This window comes from Protopterus annectens, chromosome 4.part0, assembly GCF_019279795.1.
Source record: "Protopterus annectens isolate FY-2018-M chromosome 4.part0, PAN1.0, whole genome shotgun sequence".
Taxonomy (NCBI): domain Eukaryota; kingdom Metazoa; phylum Chordata; order Ceratodontiformes; family Protopteridae; genus Protopterus; species Protopterus annectens.
The window spans coordinates 193,043,259-193,061,308 of NC_056733.1; the positions used below are offsets into that span (position 1 = coordinate 193,043,259).

General features: G+C 42.1%; 1 protein-coding gene across 2 annotated transcripts in view; it reads right to left on the reverse strand.

Moving 5' to 3' along the window:
* The window catches only part of ARL16 (ADP ribosylation factor like GTPase 16), a 533,664-nt gene that overhangs the window by 67,944 nt on the left and 447,670 nt on the right, over positions 1–18,050 (reverse strand). Inside the window, exon 5 of one of the 2 annotated variants that reach the window (XM_044068196.1) lies at positions 4,454–4,545. The exons of the other annotated variant lie outside the window; for it this stretch is intronic. Coding sequence (XP_043924131.1) covers positions 4,464–4,545 — 82 coding nt within the window. The 3' untranslated portion in view covers positions 4,454–4,463. The remainder of the gene's footprint in view (positions 1–4,453; positions 4,546–18,050) is intronic. 2 annotated transcript variants of the gene reach the window in all.

Below are 18,050 nucleotides of genomic sequence, written 5' to 3' on the forward strand. Positions count from 1 at the left end.
CTCTTTAACATCTGTCCGTGGCTGGAAAGGACCAATTTTTTGAAGGCCAATTTCTACTGAAACGTGGCGGTTGTACCTGTAGGAAATCTTTCACTGTTTGCATTGATTTTGCCTTTTCCTCCATTTTCTTTAATACCTCCTCAGCTGTTACACCAATACATCTTTTTGAAGAGGTGCATCTAGTAATTTAGCTTTGACAAGATCCGGTAAGGTTTGCTCTTTGAGCCAAGCATGTCTACGTATGACTGATCCTGTAAGAGCAGCTCTACAAGAGGCCTCTAAAGCATCAAAACCACATTGCAAGGTATGTTTACCCACTTGCTCTGCACTATGCAACAAATCCTGAACTCCTTCAAGTCTGGTTGTTCAGGTTGTGACATTTTGCTTTTCAACTGAGATAACAAAAACTGTTGATACTTTAACATATGAAACTGACAGTTTAATGCCCTCATGGTTAAAGTGGCCGAGGTGTATACCTTTTTCCCCCACCTTTCTAAAGCTCTGGAATCTCTCTCTCTGAAGGTAATGGATTTTTGGCAGTAGTGGCCTTAATTCCCTTGGGACCCTGTGAAATAGTTTCTGGGTCAGCCGCATGGCTTTTGTATAGGAATTGGTCTGAATCAGGAACCTGGTAATACCTGTCAGGCTTGACTGGAGCTGGAGGTAAAGAATCTGGATTAAGGCTGGCCTCTGAATACACATCATCTAGTATGTCTAAGACAGGAGGAATAGCCAGAGGCCTGTGCTGAGGGAGCAAGAGGAAATCCCTGAGCCTTTTCTTGGAGTCTGAGTACTCTTGGCCTTCCCAGTGGAAGTGTTCCCTCAAGGTATGCAAGGTTTCCCCAAAAGAGTAATCCTCAGGGGGGGAGACAGAGGGAATGGACTCCTCTGCATCAAAATCTTCGAAAGGGGAGTAAGAATGTTCCTGGTCCTCAGAATGTTCCGAAGTAATGGAGGCCTGGTCCGAGGAAGGGTATTCTTCCTCCACTCTGGGCCTTTTGTCCGAGGGGGGTTGAGAACCCCTGATAAGAGTAATCAAATCCTCAGCCATTTTGAACATCTGTTTTTTTAGGCATGGGGCCTTGAGAGGGGCCCTGTGGCGCTTGTCTTTTAGAATGCATGGCTGCTTTAGATTTAGTGTAAGCCTTAATGGAAAAAGAAGAAGGCCTGAAGACACCTTGAGAGGTGGCAGGCCTGTCTGAACTCTGAGCTTCCCCGCCAAGAGTGGCTTCGGTATCTGTAGTCGGGGTGTGGGCCGAAGAGCCTACGACCTCGGGCACAGAAGACACCGCTAATTAAGTGTCATCGGTAGTCAGGGGCTGCGTAGGCGCCTCGCTGAGAACCGGAGCACATGTAGTAGGCTTTAGCGTGGTGTCGGTAGAAGTCGCGGACCTCGTATGTCGGTCCTTATCTTTACGTCGTTTACTCAAAATTGGAGTCGGAGTATCCAACGACATGTTGTAATTAAACTTTTTGCCAAAATAGTGTTGGGCGAACTCCGCCCGACGCTTAATAGTGCGTTTGTTGAATGTAGCACAAAAACGACAGGCCGAGACGTCGTGGTCTGGGCCTAAGCAAGGTATACAGAGGGAATGGAAATCCTTATGCGGTATTTGCTTCCCACATGAAATGCAATTATTAACTTTGTCTGACATCGGTCTGAGGCAAGAAAAGTTTCCCCAACGGGGTACTTAGCTTTCAAGAAGTCTTCGGTTGAAAAATATTCGTAATCTCAGGAGCTGGCCGACCAGCACTTGCGAACTGCTTCTGCTTCAGGCACCACGCGGCAAGAAAGACTGAAGAAAATGGCGTTGGCTGGTTCTTTTATACCCCTGTCACACTGACGTCAGGGAAGAAGCGACAACAACCGACGGCAGACCTAGACTTTGGAATTCGGCCGACCGAGGACCCGCCTGACAGCAGGAAAACCCATCTGTTATGACTGCAGCTGTATGCACGATGAACATCAGAGAGAAGGGCATTCTGGGTAGAGACTTAGCTCAAGAGCTTTTTTGGCTGGCGCAAGCTTGGCAATAGGCTGACTTGGTTCCAAGGGCTTGGAACAGAACCCATCAGTGATGAATAGAAAGAAGATTAACAACATCAGATCATATCAAATATTTGCATTCAAAGACTTCTTTATAGTAAGTCAAGGGGCCTCAGACATGTCTGGAAAAGTCTGCAGTGATCTATAAACCCTTTACAAGACAAAGCATGAGTTTTGATGATCAAGCCACTTTCACTAACAGCTTATGTATAAATTATACAGGTGTAATCCCTTCCACTTCCCAAGGCGAACCAAAAACTAGCAGATTATTTCATTAAGCTCCACCTTCTAAATCTTCTATAATGTCATTCACTTCACCCTTCAGTTCATCTCATTCCTCTACATCAATTCAACTCTCATTAACAGTCAGTGCATGATTAGCTGTTGTCATCTTAGTAATATCACCATCATCTTGCAAATGTGCTACCTTCACTGAGAAAGGCTTTAGCAAACCACTGGTGTACTTCACTTCCAACAAAAGCCTTTCTTTTCAGTTGTGCTGCCACCCTCATGGCAGCTCCCTTTTTCGCTGCCTTATAGTTTCTGCTTACTGGGTTAGTGTTGCTGATACACACAGATGCTTCATCCCAACTTTTTCTGGAGTTTGTGGGGGTGAGTGTCATGAAAAAGTCACCCTCATTTCAATAATCTCTGACTTTTGCCAGCTGACTTTAAAAGCTTTTGAAACCAAACTGTACACTTCACCAAGCCCACAGCTATTTCACAGCATTTAGCAAGTCAAACAAACTGAAAATATATTTTTAGACCACTTATGTTCTCTAAGCTAAGCATTTCAAAAGCGACACATTACAATTCTTTTTTCAATGCCCATCTGTGTCACCTATAAAGGGATAGATCAATACTAATGCCCATCTGTGTCACATGTAATGGCATAACTCAAAACACTAAGACTTAACACATAGGGAGAAGTTTCTTCAATTCAATCGCTCTCTCCTGAAGACTGTAACACCAGGGCACCAGTAGCATTTGTACTTTCCTCAAACAATATAATTTGTGGTACAAACATGTTTGATGTTCATCTTCTGCGTTTTAAATGGAACACATGATTTAGTACAAGCATATATAGACATTAAAGAGTTTGTGTCACTTAGGTAATGCCAAACACACAGACATATACAAACAGGTTCTTTACTTGATGAAAAAGCTTTTTTAGATCAGTTTTGAAAAACAAGAATGTTAAGGACTGGAACCTTTTATATTATCTGTCACATCTGTTCCACCGAGAGGGTGCTGACACACCAAATACTCTTGTTTGTTTGTGTCTTTCGGCTTTTCCCGGTTAGGGGTCGCCACAGTGGAACTCCGGTCCGCTAATGAGTGGCAGTTGATTTTTACGTACCGGCTTGCCAGGCCTGATGCACAACCTTCAACGAAGGTACGCCCATTCATGCATGTCTCCATGCAGAAGACGCTCTAGCTGAGAATCGAACCGGACAGCATCTTACTGTGAGGCGACAACGCTACCGTAGCACCACCACCGCGGGTTTGTTTGTAAAAATACTGTAGACAGACTAGCAACAGGTAGCCCTATTACAGAAAGAATATATTCAAACATTCACAGTGCTTAGCTCCCTAGTTAGGTCCCCGACTGGGTCATCTGTGTGGAGTTTCCACCTGTGCATGAGAGGGATTTTTCTGGGGTCTCCAGTTTCCTCCCAAAACCCAAAGACATACATGTAAGTAAACTAGTGATTCTACAAAGTTCTGTAGGGGATGTGTGTGTGCGCGCATGCGTGTGTGCGTATGTGTATGTCCTGTGACAGACTGGCAGTCCATCCAGGAATGACTTCTTGTCTTATATCTCCTGCTTGCTAGGAAAAATTCAAGCTCCCTGCCCCTGATTAACCCCCCCCCCCCACACACTCACATATATGGTGGATTTTGCCCCAGTGCCTGCTATCAAACCTCTCCCAGTCAGACTTGAACCCATTTGTTTTTCCTGTAGCAGAGAGGCCTCCATTACCATGGCGGCAAGAACTAGCCTAAGGGGGGTGGGGTCTGTCATTCAGGCAGCCATAAAGGTTGCTTGTGCCCTTGTCTGCATTCTGGCAAATGAAAACATTTATTAGGGTCCTAACCTCACCCCCTGGTTGGGGGAATGAATGACCCACAACACTGTGGGACTCACAACACCTTCCAAATGTTGTCACATACTCCCACAAATCCACTATAGTTACCACCCATCAAGAAGTTTGGTGAGTCTAGTTCTTAATCCCAGGCTTTGTTTGCATCCTGACCCCTTCTCTGAGGGGAATGGTATATTCTGTGGCCAGTTCTGCTCTGCTTCAACCCAAAGATGGGCATGTCCATCCTCCACTGCCAGTTCAGTCACTCTTCAGATCCTGTAATCAATTTATGTCAACTGGACTGCAGTTAGGGTTTTACCTTCTGTGTCTCACCAGAGGTGGTCCTCTTCAATTAATGGATGGAGGAATAGAAACAACAAAGGGATTCCGGCATTCTTGGACTCTGAATCACTGTAAGATATGTAGTGCACAAAAGTTTAAATTTAAGTATGTATATTAAATAGAATCTGTTACTTCCAAGCAGATTAGCATGCAAATAGAGTACTTAGATGTTTTTTCTTGCAGTGCAACAATTACTGTGAACCTGTGACAATAAACAAATGGCAAAATACAGATCTCAAGCCATATGAAAAAACATATTATAACACTTTTCAACAATGTTTCATAAATGCTGAAATACTTTTCTGAGTGCAGATATAAACCCCGGTTGTCTCCGACTTTACTATAATAATAAAGCTGGATCCTTGCTGCAGTACAAATCTTGATGTATGGGAATCAGCCACAGGCTAGTATTTGCCTGAATGGCCAGACTCCCACAGCTCCTCCTTATAAAAAGACATAAACCTGTATAACCAGGCATCTATCAGACCCTTCACATAAAGCAGCAAGTAACACTAACATATACATATATGGTTTATTATTAAAATCATGAAACACCTATTGACAAATGGTCACATCACTAAATCACAACATTGGAAACTGTCGCACTGATTGCTCTGCCTGTCGAAACATTCAAAAGGCAGGAATCGACATTTGGCATTATTTTTACCGCTCCACATCCAGTCAAAACACTATTCGCACATCATACACATGCATACTGTTTTGCAAGGGGGCCAGCCCCCCCGCACCCCCATGTGGGACCCATACCCCTCAATGGTACAGATTTTTGCCTCATATATTTCTTCTTTTTCTCATAAAATTGTGGTTTTCTAGCAAATCACTGGCAAATCAGTGACAGTTGAACTCGCAAGATACTGACAGATATTTCAGTTTCAGACTTCATACCCTTCAGAAAAATTCATGCTGATGCAAAACTTGGTATTCTATCAACTTTCTAAGTCTGTAACAGCAATATTTAGAAAATGTCCCTATTTTTGGTCCTTTGTCCCCCATTCTTTATGGCTTTGTCAAGATTTCTTGATCTAAGAGGTTGAGAGGTATGGGTGCTCCCCCCACACCCCCTGCTAATTATATATTCTAACTCCGAGATCACACTACAGTGAGGAAAAGGGTACTTTTCCTAATCCCCACTGTAGTGTGATCCAACTGAAATCAGCTATTGTCAGAACCACAAACGCAAGCTACATGCTGATGTTTAGGAGTCAACAGGAGTTTCGATCACAATTTTAAACATTTACATCTTTACCCTCAACCCTCTGAACAACGGTAAGGTGAGTTTAAAAATGTTGATAGTAAATATATATATATATATATATATATATATATATATATATATATATATATATATACATACATACACACACACATATACACACATCATAAAATTCCAGCCAGCAGCTGCTTTGGTTACAGCTTCATAAGTCTTCTTGTATTCAAGTAAAGCATAATGTTTATTTAGTCCTTTAGCATACACACTGCTCATACTTAATTAACATCTAAAGTATTGTCAATAGTTCATTTTTAAAATCCTTTGTTGTTGTTGTCTTTCGGCTTTTCCCTGTTAGGGGTCGCCACAGCGGAACTCCGGTCCGCTAATGATTGGCAGTAGGTTTTGACAAATGACGAGGTGCCAGCTCGACACGTTCAACCTTCAACGAAGGCACGCCCATTTACACATGTCTTTCGAACGCCCACCCAACCGCGGGGAGGACATGCAGACTCCACACAGAAGGCACTCTCCGCACTCCAGCCGAGAATCGAATGGGAGAACCTCTTGCTGTGAGGCAACAATGCTACCGCTGCACCACCGCATTTGGAAAAACTACTTGTAGCAAAGCTTACTAATTACAAACATTGGCAGGACAGAAGAGAAGAAAGTGAAGTGATGCCAGTGGCAGTTCATAGGTTTACTTACTACATGTTAAAACCCATTGAGTAAACAGACTGAAGCAATAGTTAAAAAGACTTGGGATGTTTTATTAACTAACAGACACTAGCTCCAGCATACCTTCAGCACTTATAGAAGGGTGAAGATTTTAAAAGAAATACTAGCTAGTGCCATGGAGTAGAAGGGTAAAGCCCTGCTTACAGCCCAGAAACGGAGGAAATGGTTACTAGCTCAGGCATGTGAATTGTTGGGAGTGAGAGGATGACCATACCCATTCTGAAAAAAGAGGGCGTCCATTTGAACATGATCGTAATGGGAGATCTTCAGCAGAGGCTGAGGATGCTCAGGGATGTTATCAATGGAAGATGGCGATATTGGTTTGAGTCTCTGCAGTGGTGGGAAAATAAGCTAGCCCACCCCATTGCACATCTGTCGTAGAGAAAGCAGACCTGTGTAGAGATGGGAAAAAGTTATGGCATATAAATAAAATACTCCCCAATAGCAGTGTGATGCTCCACCATTATCTGAGATCTTCTCACCAAGCCTGGATGCAAGTTAGGGTTTGCCCAGGAGAGGCTAATATGGGTCTATCAAACCCAGTGGACAAGCAGACCTGGGAGAGAGCTAATGGTGAGCTGCTGGAAGCCAAAACAGCTAAAAGAATTTAAAAGAAATATGTCAGATGAACCAAAAAAAAGCAGAGAAAATGTATACTTTTAGCTGCAACAATGCAATGATTGCAGAACATATGAAAGTTTTCAGCTTGGCTTACATCTCAGCAAAAGGGAAGGATTTTATTTTAAAGATCTTGCTACCTGTGAAGGCTTAGGAGTTGTTTAAGTAGTTGCATATATTTGTGACTGTTTTTATATTGATAAAACTGAGCAGTCAATATTTATTCATACTAAGTAGCAATGGTCTGATATAAAAAAAAACAGTTCTGAGAGTAATGCCTTAACTAAGCACCACAGTAGAATGGAATTTATATATGTACCATCCAATATGACAGCTGGGTACCAAGCCAATCCTCAGAGCCAACCATTAGCTAGTGTTCTAGAGCCTCAAGCCCCTACAAACTTCTTCCATAATCCACTGTAAGCCTACCTTCATATCAAATTTGCTGCCCAGTGACTAGAGATCAGCAGTGATACTCTGAGAAAAAATGACAATTTAAATGGGGACAGAAGATGGGATGTCATATCAGACAGACTTAGATGAAAAGGAGCCAGTATTATGTAAAGTACATGACTTCTGTATCCTAGCTCATCAGTCCATCCAATCCAACAGCTGGGACAGAATCCAAAGCTACCTGATATCTCAGGTAAAATCATGACAGGATACCTGCAAGAAATCAAGCTCCAAATGTAGCTCTGATTCTACAAATGATGCCCAGTTTATAGTGCTTGCAAAAGGTGTCTAGCATAGACCATGTGGTTGATGTACAGATATTAACCATACAGGAATTTTAGAAAAAGGCCATGGAAGTTGCCCTAGTTCTTGTGGAATGGGCCTTAGGCTTAGAGTTTTGAATGTTGTTGCTGCTAGAGTTTAAAAAAAAAAGATACAATCTGATAGCCATCTGGACAGAGTTTGTTTAGCAACTCTGGAATCCAATCTGCTAGAAGCAAAAGTAACAAGTCTTTTCTGAATGTTTTGTTTTTGTGAAGGTAGAATCTGAGTTGCCTGTAAATATTTATGGTCATTAAAAGTTGCTCTCCTCTGTTGGAATAATTTGGAAAACACTAGAACATTTAGTCTTCTTAATATTAATCTCTGAAGCGACCTTGGGGATAAAGGATAAATTACTTTATAAGGTGACCCTGCCCTTACTGAAAACCACGTATGGAGTAGTAATAAACAAATATGTTTTTATGAAATTTGTCTAGTTGATGTAATACCCACCAGAAAAACAAGTATTTTCCAAGATAAAAACTCCAAATCTGCAGTTGAATCCTGTTCAAATGGGGGATTTGTTAGGACTTCCAAAACTAAATTCAGGTGCCAGTATGGAGTAGGGTCTTTGACAGATGGATGAAGAAGAACCACTCCCTTTGAGACAAACCTTGCATAGCTTAGGGAAGGCCAAAGTACTATTATGGCATCCAGGACGATAATTAGAAATGGCAGCCAAATGCACTTTAATGATGGAGTAGCTGGAACCTGCTTCCAACAGTGTAGACACTATCTGTAGGACAGCAGCTATCAGAACAAAATAAGGATCAAGACCCTAGTTAGTTGTCCAAACAGAGCAGCGTTTTCATTCACTCTTCTAATTTTTCTGAGAAGATGACAAAATGCAGATTACATTTTTTGAAAGGAAGCATGACCTGCCATTAGGGGAACTGGAGAAACCATGCGGATGACTTGAGGTTGTAAAGGTCTGGTTCGGACTGACCAGAGGTGTGAGAAAGAACATCAGTTTATGGATGCAGGAACCCAAAAGACTTTCTTGGATGAGGCCTGAGCAGAGGAAACCAGATCTGTCTGGGCCAGTATGGAGCAATGAGAATTTTTTATGATTTGCAAGTCACAGTCTTTTATAAGAACTTGATCATTAGAGGCAAAGGGGGGAAGGCATACAGTAGAACTGGGGCCACTGGCAGACTAGAACAAACCTAGTTGACTGTCTCTAGTTGACAGATCTAAGCAAAGTAACTTCTGTAGTTGATGTTGGATGGAGAAATTGACAAGTCACAGCAAGGCTTGCCCCAGTGACTGAAAATTTCTTGACCTGGTAGTGGACTGATGGACCACCCAAGAGGCATTAGGATAGATCATCTTAGCCTGTCCACCAGCCAACTGAACTTCCCTGGAATGTGTGCTGCCACTAGAAGGTAACGTGAATCCAAGATCAACTACTATACTCTCATAGTTCTCTGCAAAGGGCCAAGACCTGGTTCCTTCCTGTTTATTAATGTACCAGCCTACCAACATATTCTCCATTTGTATGGCTATCACTCCTAAAGGGAAGAGGTCCTGAAATTTCTGCACTACTAGAAGGACCACCACCAGGACATTGATGAGAAGTGGCCTCTGACTTATTCCCAACTCCTTGGAACATCCTCTCCTCAAAGTAAGCCCCCAACCCAAAAACGTAGGAATCTGTAGTTACTACTGCTAATGGAGGGGGCAGAACAAATGGGATAAACATTTGAAATGTCAGGACCTGCTAGAACAAGTCCTGAAATATGGAGACTGAATGGCTGAAAGAATGGCTTTACATATACTATGTCCCAGATGCCATTTCTCAGAATATCCCCCTTTCTCTAGGGTATGGTGATCGCAGAGTTGGTATTACAGAAGTTCGGAGCAGGGATGGGGTTGCCACTTCAAAAAAAAAAGTTTAAAGGAGAAGAGCAATTTTCGAGATTCGCTCTTTTCCTGTGTTTTCAGGCTTTTATTTCAGTTTGCCGGCACTAAGCATTTCAAGTGCAGCCATTTCAATGGGGAGCTACAAATGACCTTCCTGTGCGAAGAAAAGGGGTCATCAGCCATCAATTTAAATGATTTCTGAATGAGTAAATCAGATGGATGGTGGCTGAAAAGGAGTCTGTTAGCTGCGACCATTGTGTGGACAACATCCTCAGGATTATCCTCATATGTAACCTGGCCTAGGGAACCATGGAATTTGTGGCTACAGTGAGCCCAAAACTCTTAGAACTAGCACCACATGTGGGTTAAGATGAAGATAAAGCATGCAAACTGACCACTGAAGGGAGGATGGTCTAACTGGAATGATTGACACTCGACATGCAGGACATGCAGTTGTATTCAGATGTCACCCAATTTCTTATGTGACTTGAAGTCATGACTTTACAAAGTTTATGAAGATGTCTATAGATAGGCAGAACTGTAAATGGTAACAAGTGGCTGTTAGAAAGGAATTGTTGTTTTTTTTTCAGTATGTAGCCAATCGTTTGGGTATGGGAACAGATGGATCCCTTTTAGCCACAGGCAGACTGCAACTACTGCCATGTTCTTGGTAAACACCTAGGGGGCAGTGGTGAGACAAGGGCAAGGCTCTAAACTAGTAATGACTGACTCCTGTGTGGATGCACACCTTTGTGATTTTTATGTGGAGACAGGTCAGTAGAGCATATCCTGTCATTTGCATGAGACGGGAGAATCACTGACATCATAACCATTTTGAGCTGGGTCTTTTTCATAAACACGTTTAGGCCACTAAGATTCAGAACTGGTCTGAGGTTCTTGCTTTTCTTAGGTACCAAAAAGAATCTCAAATAAACTCCTGAATGTATCTGGTCAAGTGGGACCTCCAGGATAGCTCTTTTTTTTGAACAGCTGCTGAGGTCCCAGCACAGTACTCTGGGCACTCCACTTGTGACTAGTCCCTTTGTGGAGGTAACTTCCCCTGTTTTGATTATATATGCCCTATCTATGAGCCAGATGGCAATCCAGCAGGTGACACATGAGTTTATTAAGTTTTCCTACTATGCATTAGTGGGGAATTTTGTCAAAAGCTTTGGCCAGGTTGATATTACATAGGTTTGTATCTGAATGTGAGGCCTCCAATTAGGCACAACACAGATGCATATTGCTTTATTATCCATCCAGCATAAATAAGCAATCGTACCATTTTACTGCATTCACAGCCTTCATGAAAGCATTTTCAAATCTAGGTGCTTAGGATTTCCCTCTCTCTTCCCCCCTTGGCTGACCTGGTGTGACTTTGTCTAAACTCTACAGTTCCCTACAAAACGGTGTCTACAGGACTGCAATCAGTTTTTTTTCAACATTTAAACAGACTGAACTCTACAGTTCCCTACAAAACGGTGTCTACAGGACTGCAATCAGTTTTTTTTCAACATTTAAACAGACTGAACTCTACAGTTCCTACAAACGGTGTCTACAGGACTGCAATCAGTTTTTTCAACATTTAAACAGACTGAACTCTACAGTTCCCTACAAAACGGTGTCTACAGGACTGCAATCAGTTTTTTCAACATTTAAACAGACTGAACTCTACAGTTCCCTACAAAACGGTGTCTACAGGACTGCAATCAGTTTTTTTTCAACATTTAAACAGACTGAACTCTACAGTTCCCTACAATACGGTGTCTACAGGACTGCAATCAGTTTTTTTCAACATTTAAACAGACTGAACTCTACAGTTCCCTACAAAACGGTGTCTACAGGACTGCAATCAGTTTTTTTCAACATTTAAACAGACTGAACTCTACAGTTCCCTAGAAACGGTGTCTACAGGACTGCAATCAGTTTTTTTTCAACATTTAAACAGACTGAACTCTACAGTTCCCTACAAAACGGTGTCTACAGGACTGCAATCAGTTTTTTTTTCAACATTTAAAGAGTAGGTTACACAAAAGGCATTTGTTAAGCTTTCACTTACAGTGCTTTGTAATTAAGCAGGTCACCATATTGGTCAGCCATAGGGCTCTTTGTTTCTACTTGACTGGTTGCTCCTTCCCCTGTAATTGCAGTAAATGGACTCTTACATTAGAGCTGTAATACTTACCTTATAGCTTTAGGACACCTTAGGATACCTTGTAAACTGCAATAGCCTGACATTTGAACAAGCAACCCTTGTAAAAATTCCCAAACTTGTATACTGTTGGTCTGTCTTTCCTGCTAAACATAAGTGAAATTACAGTGCTGAGTGCAAGTAACATTACAGTACTGAGTGCAAATAACACAGTGCTGAGTGCAGATTTCAACTTATCTCTGGTGTGGTGTCTTGAGTCAATCAGGGTATTAACTGTAACCACTCCCACTGCCTTCTCTTTTTCCCCACCCACCTCTTTCCTCAAACAGGTTAAACTGCTACAATTCAGTATAGGCATCATTTTCAAATCTAGGTGCTTAGGATTTCCCTCTTTCTTCCCCCCTTGGCTGACCTGGTGTGACTTTGTGTAAGTTTCTTCATTGTATGGATCTTTTACTGTTTTTTGTGTAACTGAATGACCTGCTGCTAAATTCTGATTCTGCACAGACTGCTCTATTTTGTTTTTCAGAGGCTCTATAAGTAGCTAGTGACTTTACTGAATTTCTGTGGTAATATTTGTGTTTAAACTGAACCTGTACCTAGAGAAAGTGTATAATCAGAGCTCCTCCTTGCTGCATGTGTTTTTTAATGTTTAAATTGCACACACACATTGAAGAAGTGCTTTTATGACTTGAACAACTTGGGCTAGCTATACCCGAAGTGCTTTTACTGGCAATTTTCTAGTTGTACAATTGTGAATAATTGATTTAGTTTTTCTGGTATATCGTTAAAATCTGGCAAGTGTTTATTTACTGAATTGCTCTCTTGCTTAGGTTTCTTAGCTATAAATCTTAGTTCGTTCAGAAGTATGCTACTTTACCCCCCCACCAAACCTCTCTGAATGCATTATTATATATTATACCATGAATCCCCCAAAACGTGCACGCTGATTGGCCAGCGTGCCCGTTATAAATCGAGTTATACTAATGGAAAAAGGTCTGGTCGCCCGGACTTTTTCCATTAGTATAAGTCTTTTTTAAAACACTGTCTCGCTATGTTAAATGGGTTTAACATAGTGAGACAGCTTTAAAATAAGCAACGGAGATGTCCGTTGCTTATTTTAAAGCTGTCTCGCTATGTTAAACCCATTTAACATAGCGAGACAGTGTTTTAAAAAAAAAGCAATGGAGAAAGCAAGATCTCCGTTGCTTTTTTTAGTGTTTCGCTATGTTAAATGAGTTTAACATAGCGAGACAGTTTTAAAATAAGCAACGGACATCTCCGTTGCTTATTTTAACTGTCTCGCTATGTTAAACTCATTTAACATAGCTTAACTAAAAAGCAACGGAGATCTTGCTTTCTCCATTGCTGCCACAGCTCTGATGTACTGCGCAGGCGCGCAGTACATCAGAACTGCCGCGGATGCCAGACATCTGCGGAAGGGCAGTAAACAGGCATTATACTATGCCATTATTTAAGAAAAGTAAAAGTTTCTTTTCTTAAATAATGTCATGGTATAATAGCAATAACCCACTTCTGGGTGTGGGTAATGCTAAATTTACCCACGGTTGGCTTTGTTTGGTCCCTCGGGCTTATAGTTATTGCTATAATAACTGCCTGTTGTTGTCTTCATGCTTACCCTAGGATTTCTGCTTTTCTCTTTTCCTAGCTGAACTCTACAGTTCCCTACAAAACGGTGTCTACAGGACTGCAATCAGTTTTTTTTCAACATTTAAACAGACTAGGTTACACAAAAGGCATTTGTTAAGCTTTCACTTACAGTGCTTTGTAATTAAGCAGGTCACCATATTGGTCAGCCATAGGGCTCTTTGTTTCTACTTGACTAGTTGCCTCCTTCCCCTGTAACTGCAGTAAACTGACTCTTACATTAGAGCTGTAATACTTACCTTATAGCTTTAGGACACCTTAGGAAACCTTGTAAACTGCAATAGCCCTTCGCTTCGGGCTCTCTTCGCTCCCCTCCCTGCCCCCAATTCCCTCCCGCCCCCAGTACCTCTAAATTTATAGTACTATAGCCACTCCCCCACTTTCTAGATCCTATCTGCTTTCATCTAGGATAATTCCACCCACTCCTATTCTGCTACCTACATTTAATAGCACCCATTAGCTTTCATCTGGCATTCTCCCATCCCCCCCTTCCAGTACCTTTACCTCACCACTCTTCTGGTGTTGCATCACCAGGCAAAACAGTTCCTTCACTCACTAGCTGAATCACATATAATGATATACTCCTCTTTACTACCCCCTCTTGTTCACACCCCTCTTGTTCACACCATACCTCCTTACCTTGTATGAAAACCAGTTTCTTACGGGATTTCAGGTCCCAAAAGGCCATACTATCACCCCAGCTGTAAATCCTTCCACCTTCAACCATACTTACAGTACCAGATCCTATCCAACATCTTGTTCAGTCTATAAACATCTCAACCCCAGGCACATTAGCTCTAGATCCAAACACTACCACAAACTAATAAACACATTCCTGAAGTTCATCACCAAGTATAGACTCAACCTAATACTTGGTGGTGATATTCACCCCAACCCTGGCCCACTCACTTCAGATACACATACCCCCTCTACTTGTAATCTAAGCTACAAACCTACAATTAATAGGCCAACTAACTCTCTCCTAGTCTGTCATCTCAATATTAGAAGCATTAATAACAAGGTACATGAATTGCATGCACTTCTGGATGTCCGCTCCCCTGGGATTCTCTGTTTATCTGAAACCTGGTTAAAACCTAACACTAAAGACAATGAAGTGTTACCACCTGGGTACAACATACACAGGCTGGATCGTGCTTCGAGGAAGGGGGGTGGGGTAGATGTACTCTATAAATCTGAGTTGAATGTCACCATAGATGTAATACAACCTCCTCAGATTAATAACTCTGAGATTCTTGCCACCAAATTGCAACTTAATAAAAATAAATGCATTAATATCATCTGTATATACATTCCCCCAGGTAACAATATATCTACATTTGAAGATATCCTGCACTGGTTATCATGTCACTACCCCCAAGAAACCCTACTACTTGGAGACTTTAACATAGACTTGGGCACCTGTTCCTTAGAATCCCCAACCACACATATTAACCTGCATGCATTTACACAAATCATATCCACCCCTACCAGGATAGGTAAACCCAACCAAAAAGAAAGTATACTTGACTGGGTACTCATAAACAGTCACCCCCAACTGTACACCTCTGGTACCCTCCTTAATGGCCTAAGCGATCACCTTCTCACATATGTAATTAAGCACAAAACCATTAATTCCCAACAACCCTTACTCAGAAAGTTTAGAAACAATAAAAACTTTGACCCTGCCAAATTCCAACAAGAACTAAACTCATGTAATTGGTCTATTCTAAAACACCTCCCCTTAGAGGAAGCAGTAGCATACTTTAACAACAAATTCCTTGAGATCCTTGATTTGCATGCACCTGTTCGTTCAAAGAAAACCAAGGCAAAAACTGCACCATGGCTTTCTATAGAGTCTAAACTCAAAATTACCCTTAGAAACAAAGCATGGGCTTTATGGCATTCTTCTAAAGACCCTCAAAATCACATTAAATACAGGCAATCCAGGAATGAAACCAAAAAAATCAATTTTACAAGACAAAAAACAATACTACTGTAATTTACAGACAGTAAATCAAAATAACCCTCAGAAGTTTTGGGCAGGTTTAAATAATCTACTACCTCCTGGACAAACTTCAACCCCAATCCCTGCTGCTACTATTGATAAAACACCTGAAGTTGTTTCTGATAGTTTTAACCAATTCTTTACTGAGACAATTCAAGCCCTAGCTAGCCAACTACCTCCTAGCTCCCCTGGTCCTGAAAGAAGCACCCTTAGAAAAGTACAGTTTTGTACCTACCATAAATGTAGATGTTCGAGTGCTAATACAGCTGCAGTCATAACAGATGGGTTCTCCTGCCGTCAGGCGGGTCCTCGGTCGGCCGAATTCCAACGTCTAGGTCCAGCGTCGGTTATCGTCGCCTCTTCCCTGACGTCAGTGCGACAGGGGTATAAAAGAACCAGCCGATGCCATTTTCTTCAGTTTTTCTTGCCCCAGATGTCAGGTGCCCCCAGAAGGAAGGCAATAGATAAATTTGTGTAATAAAGCAATGTCATGTAATCAAAATACGTTGGTTGCGAGCGAATACACCGTAAAAGAATACCCCAATCAGGTTGTATGAGGAGGTGTTAGCCAATAGGCATGTCCCAAGAGGGGAAGGAGGGAGGGAAACCTGGATTGCAGCTGTATTAGCGCTCTAACATCTACATTTATGGTGGGTACAAAACTGTACTATGTTCATCGTGCGTACAGCTGCAGTCATAACAGACGGGTAGAATCCCAAAGCTAAGAAAGGGGTGGTAGGCATTAGTTGGAACTAGGAGGAGCCAGAATGCCCTGCAAGACTGCAGTGGCAAAGCCTGCTCTAGTTTTGGAGTATAATGGTAGGTGGTAGTGCTTGGAGAAAATATGCACAGAACTCCAAGTGGCTGCTTCCAAAATATCTTTGGTGGGAACTCCTCTGAGGAAAGCTGCAGAGGTAGATGTGGCCCTTGTGGAGTGAGATCTGATGCCTGCAGGTACAGTTTTGCCATGAAAAGAGTAACAAAAGTGTATGCAGAGGGCTATCCATTTTGAGATTGTCTGTTTGGAAATAGGCTTCCCTTGAGCTCCTATAGCATATGACACAAAGAGCTGTTCTGATTTTCTGAAAGGCTTTGTTCTGTCCAAATAATAACGCAGTTGTCTGTGGATGTCCAAGGAATGTAATAATCTCTCCCCTTTGTTTTGAGGATTAGGATAAAAGGTAGGTAAGTGTATAGCCTGATTCAAAGCTACCCTGGATACCAGTTTTGGCATAAAGGAAGGGTTGGTTCGTAAGGAAACTCTGTCCTGATGGAAGATGATAAAAAGCTGCACAGCCATGAGGGCTTGTAGTTCCGAAACCCTACGGGCTGAAGTAATAGCCAGAAGGAAAGCTGTTTTCCATGACAAATATTGCAAATCTGTTGAGACAGCTGGCTCAAAAGGAGGCAAGGTCAGCTTTTCTAGTATGAAATTTAGGTCCCAAGCAGGTATTGGTTGTTTCCTTGGGGGTTTTATATTCTTAGCCCCTCTGAGGAACTGTCTTAAGAGGGGGTGAGAGAATAAAGGTGGATCAGTGTTGTATTCTGCAGAAATGGCTGAGGCATGGATTTTGATGGAGGAGAATGAAAGTCCACTACTTAGCAGCTCAGCTAGATACTGTAATATTTGAGGTAAATTCAGTTTTCCAGGATTCTGGCCCTTTTTCTCATTCCAGGCACAAAACCGCTTCCATTGTGCGGCGTAGGATTTTCTATTAGATGGCCTTCTGGCCTCCAAAATGACATCCTGCACCTCCTTGGAGAGTACGGTCTGTTGTGATGTTAAGGAATCTTCCATGCGGCCAGATTGAGTGTTTTCAGCTGACTGTGAAGAGTTTTGAAGCTGTGCTGTCAGAAGAAGAGGCATTAGACGTAGGATCCATGGTGGGGAATGCATCAGGCTCCTCAGGAGTGGGTACCAGTGTTGTTTTGGCCAGTCCGGAGCAATGAGAATCATCTTTGGTCTGTCTGCTCTGGTTTTTAATAGAACTTTGGGCAGCACAGGAAGAGGTGGAAAGGCATAAACTGTCATTGTTGTCCAACTGAGAGAGCGTCCACTCTCCAGGCCTTTGGATGAAAAGTCCTTGAGCAGAATTTTGTCAATTGGTGATTCTTGTGGGAGGCAAAGAGATCTATGTCTGGCCTTCCCCATGCTTGAATTATCTCTGTAAAAACTTGAGGATGCAACTTCCATTCGTGTGGATCTGTCATATTTCTGCTTAGGTTGTCTGCCAGTGTGTTTTCCTTGCCTGGCAAATACTGTGCTTGAAGCTCGATTTGTAATTCCAGAGCCATATTCCAAAGTGACATGGCCAGCCTGCATAGGGGGAATGAATGGGTTCCTCCCTGTTTGTTTATGTACCACATTACTGTCATGTTGTCTGTCCTTATCAATAGTTGACCTGGGTGCAGAAGGTCTTTGAAAGCTATAATAGCATTTATTACTGCTAGCATTTCCTTTTGATTGATGTGAAGGTGCTTTTCTTTTTGGGACCATTTGCCCTGAATGCACCGATCTGTCATGTGCGCCC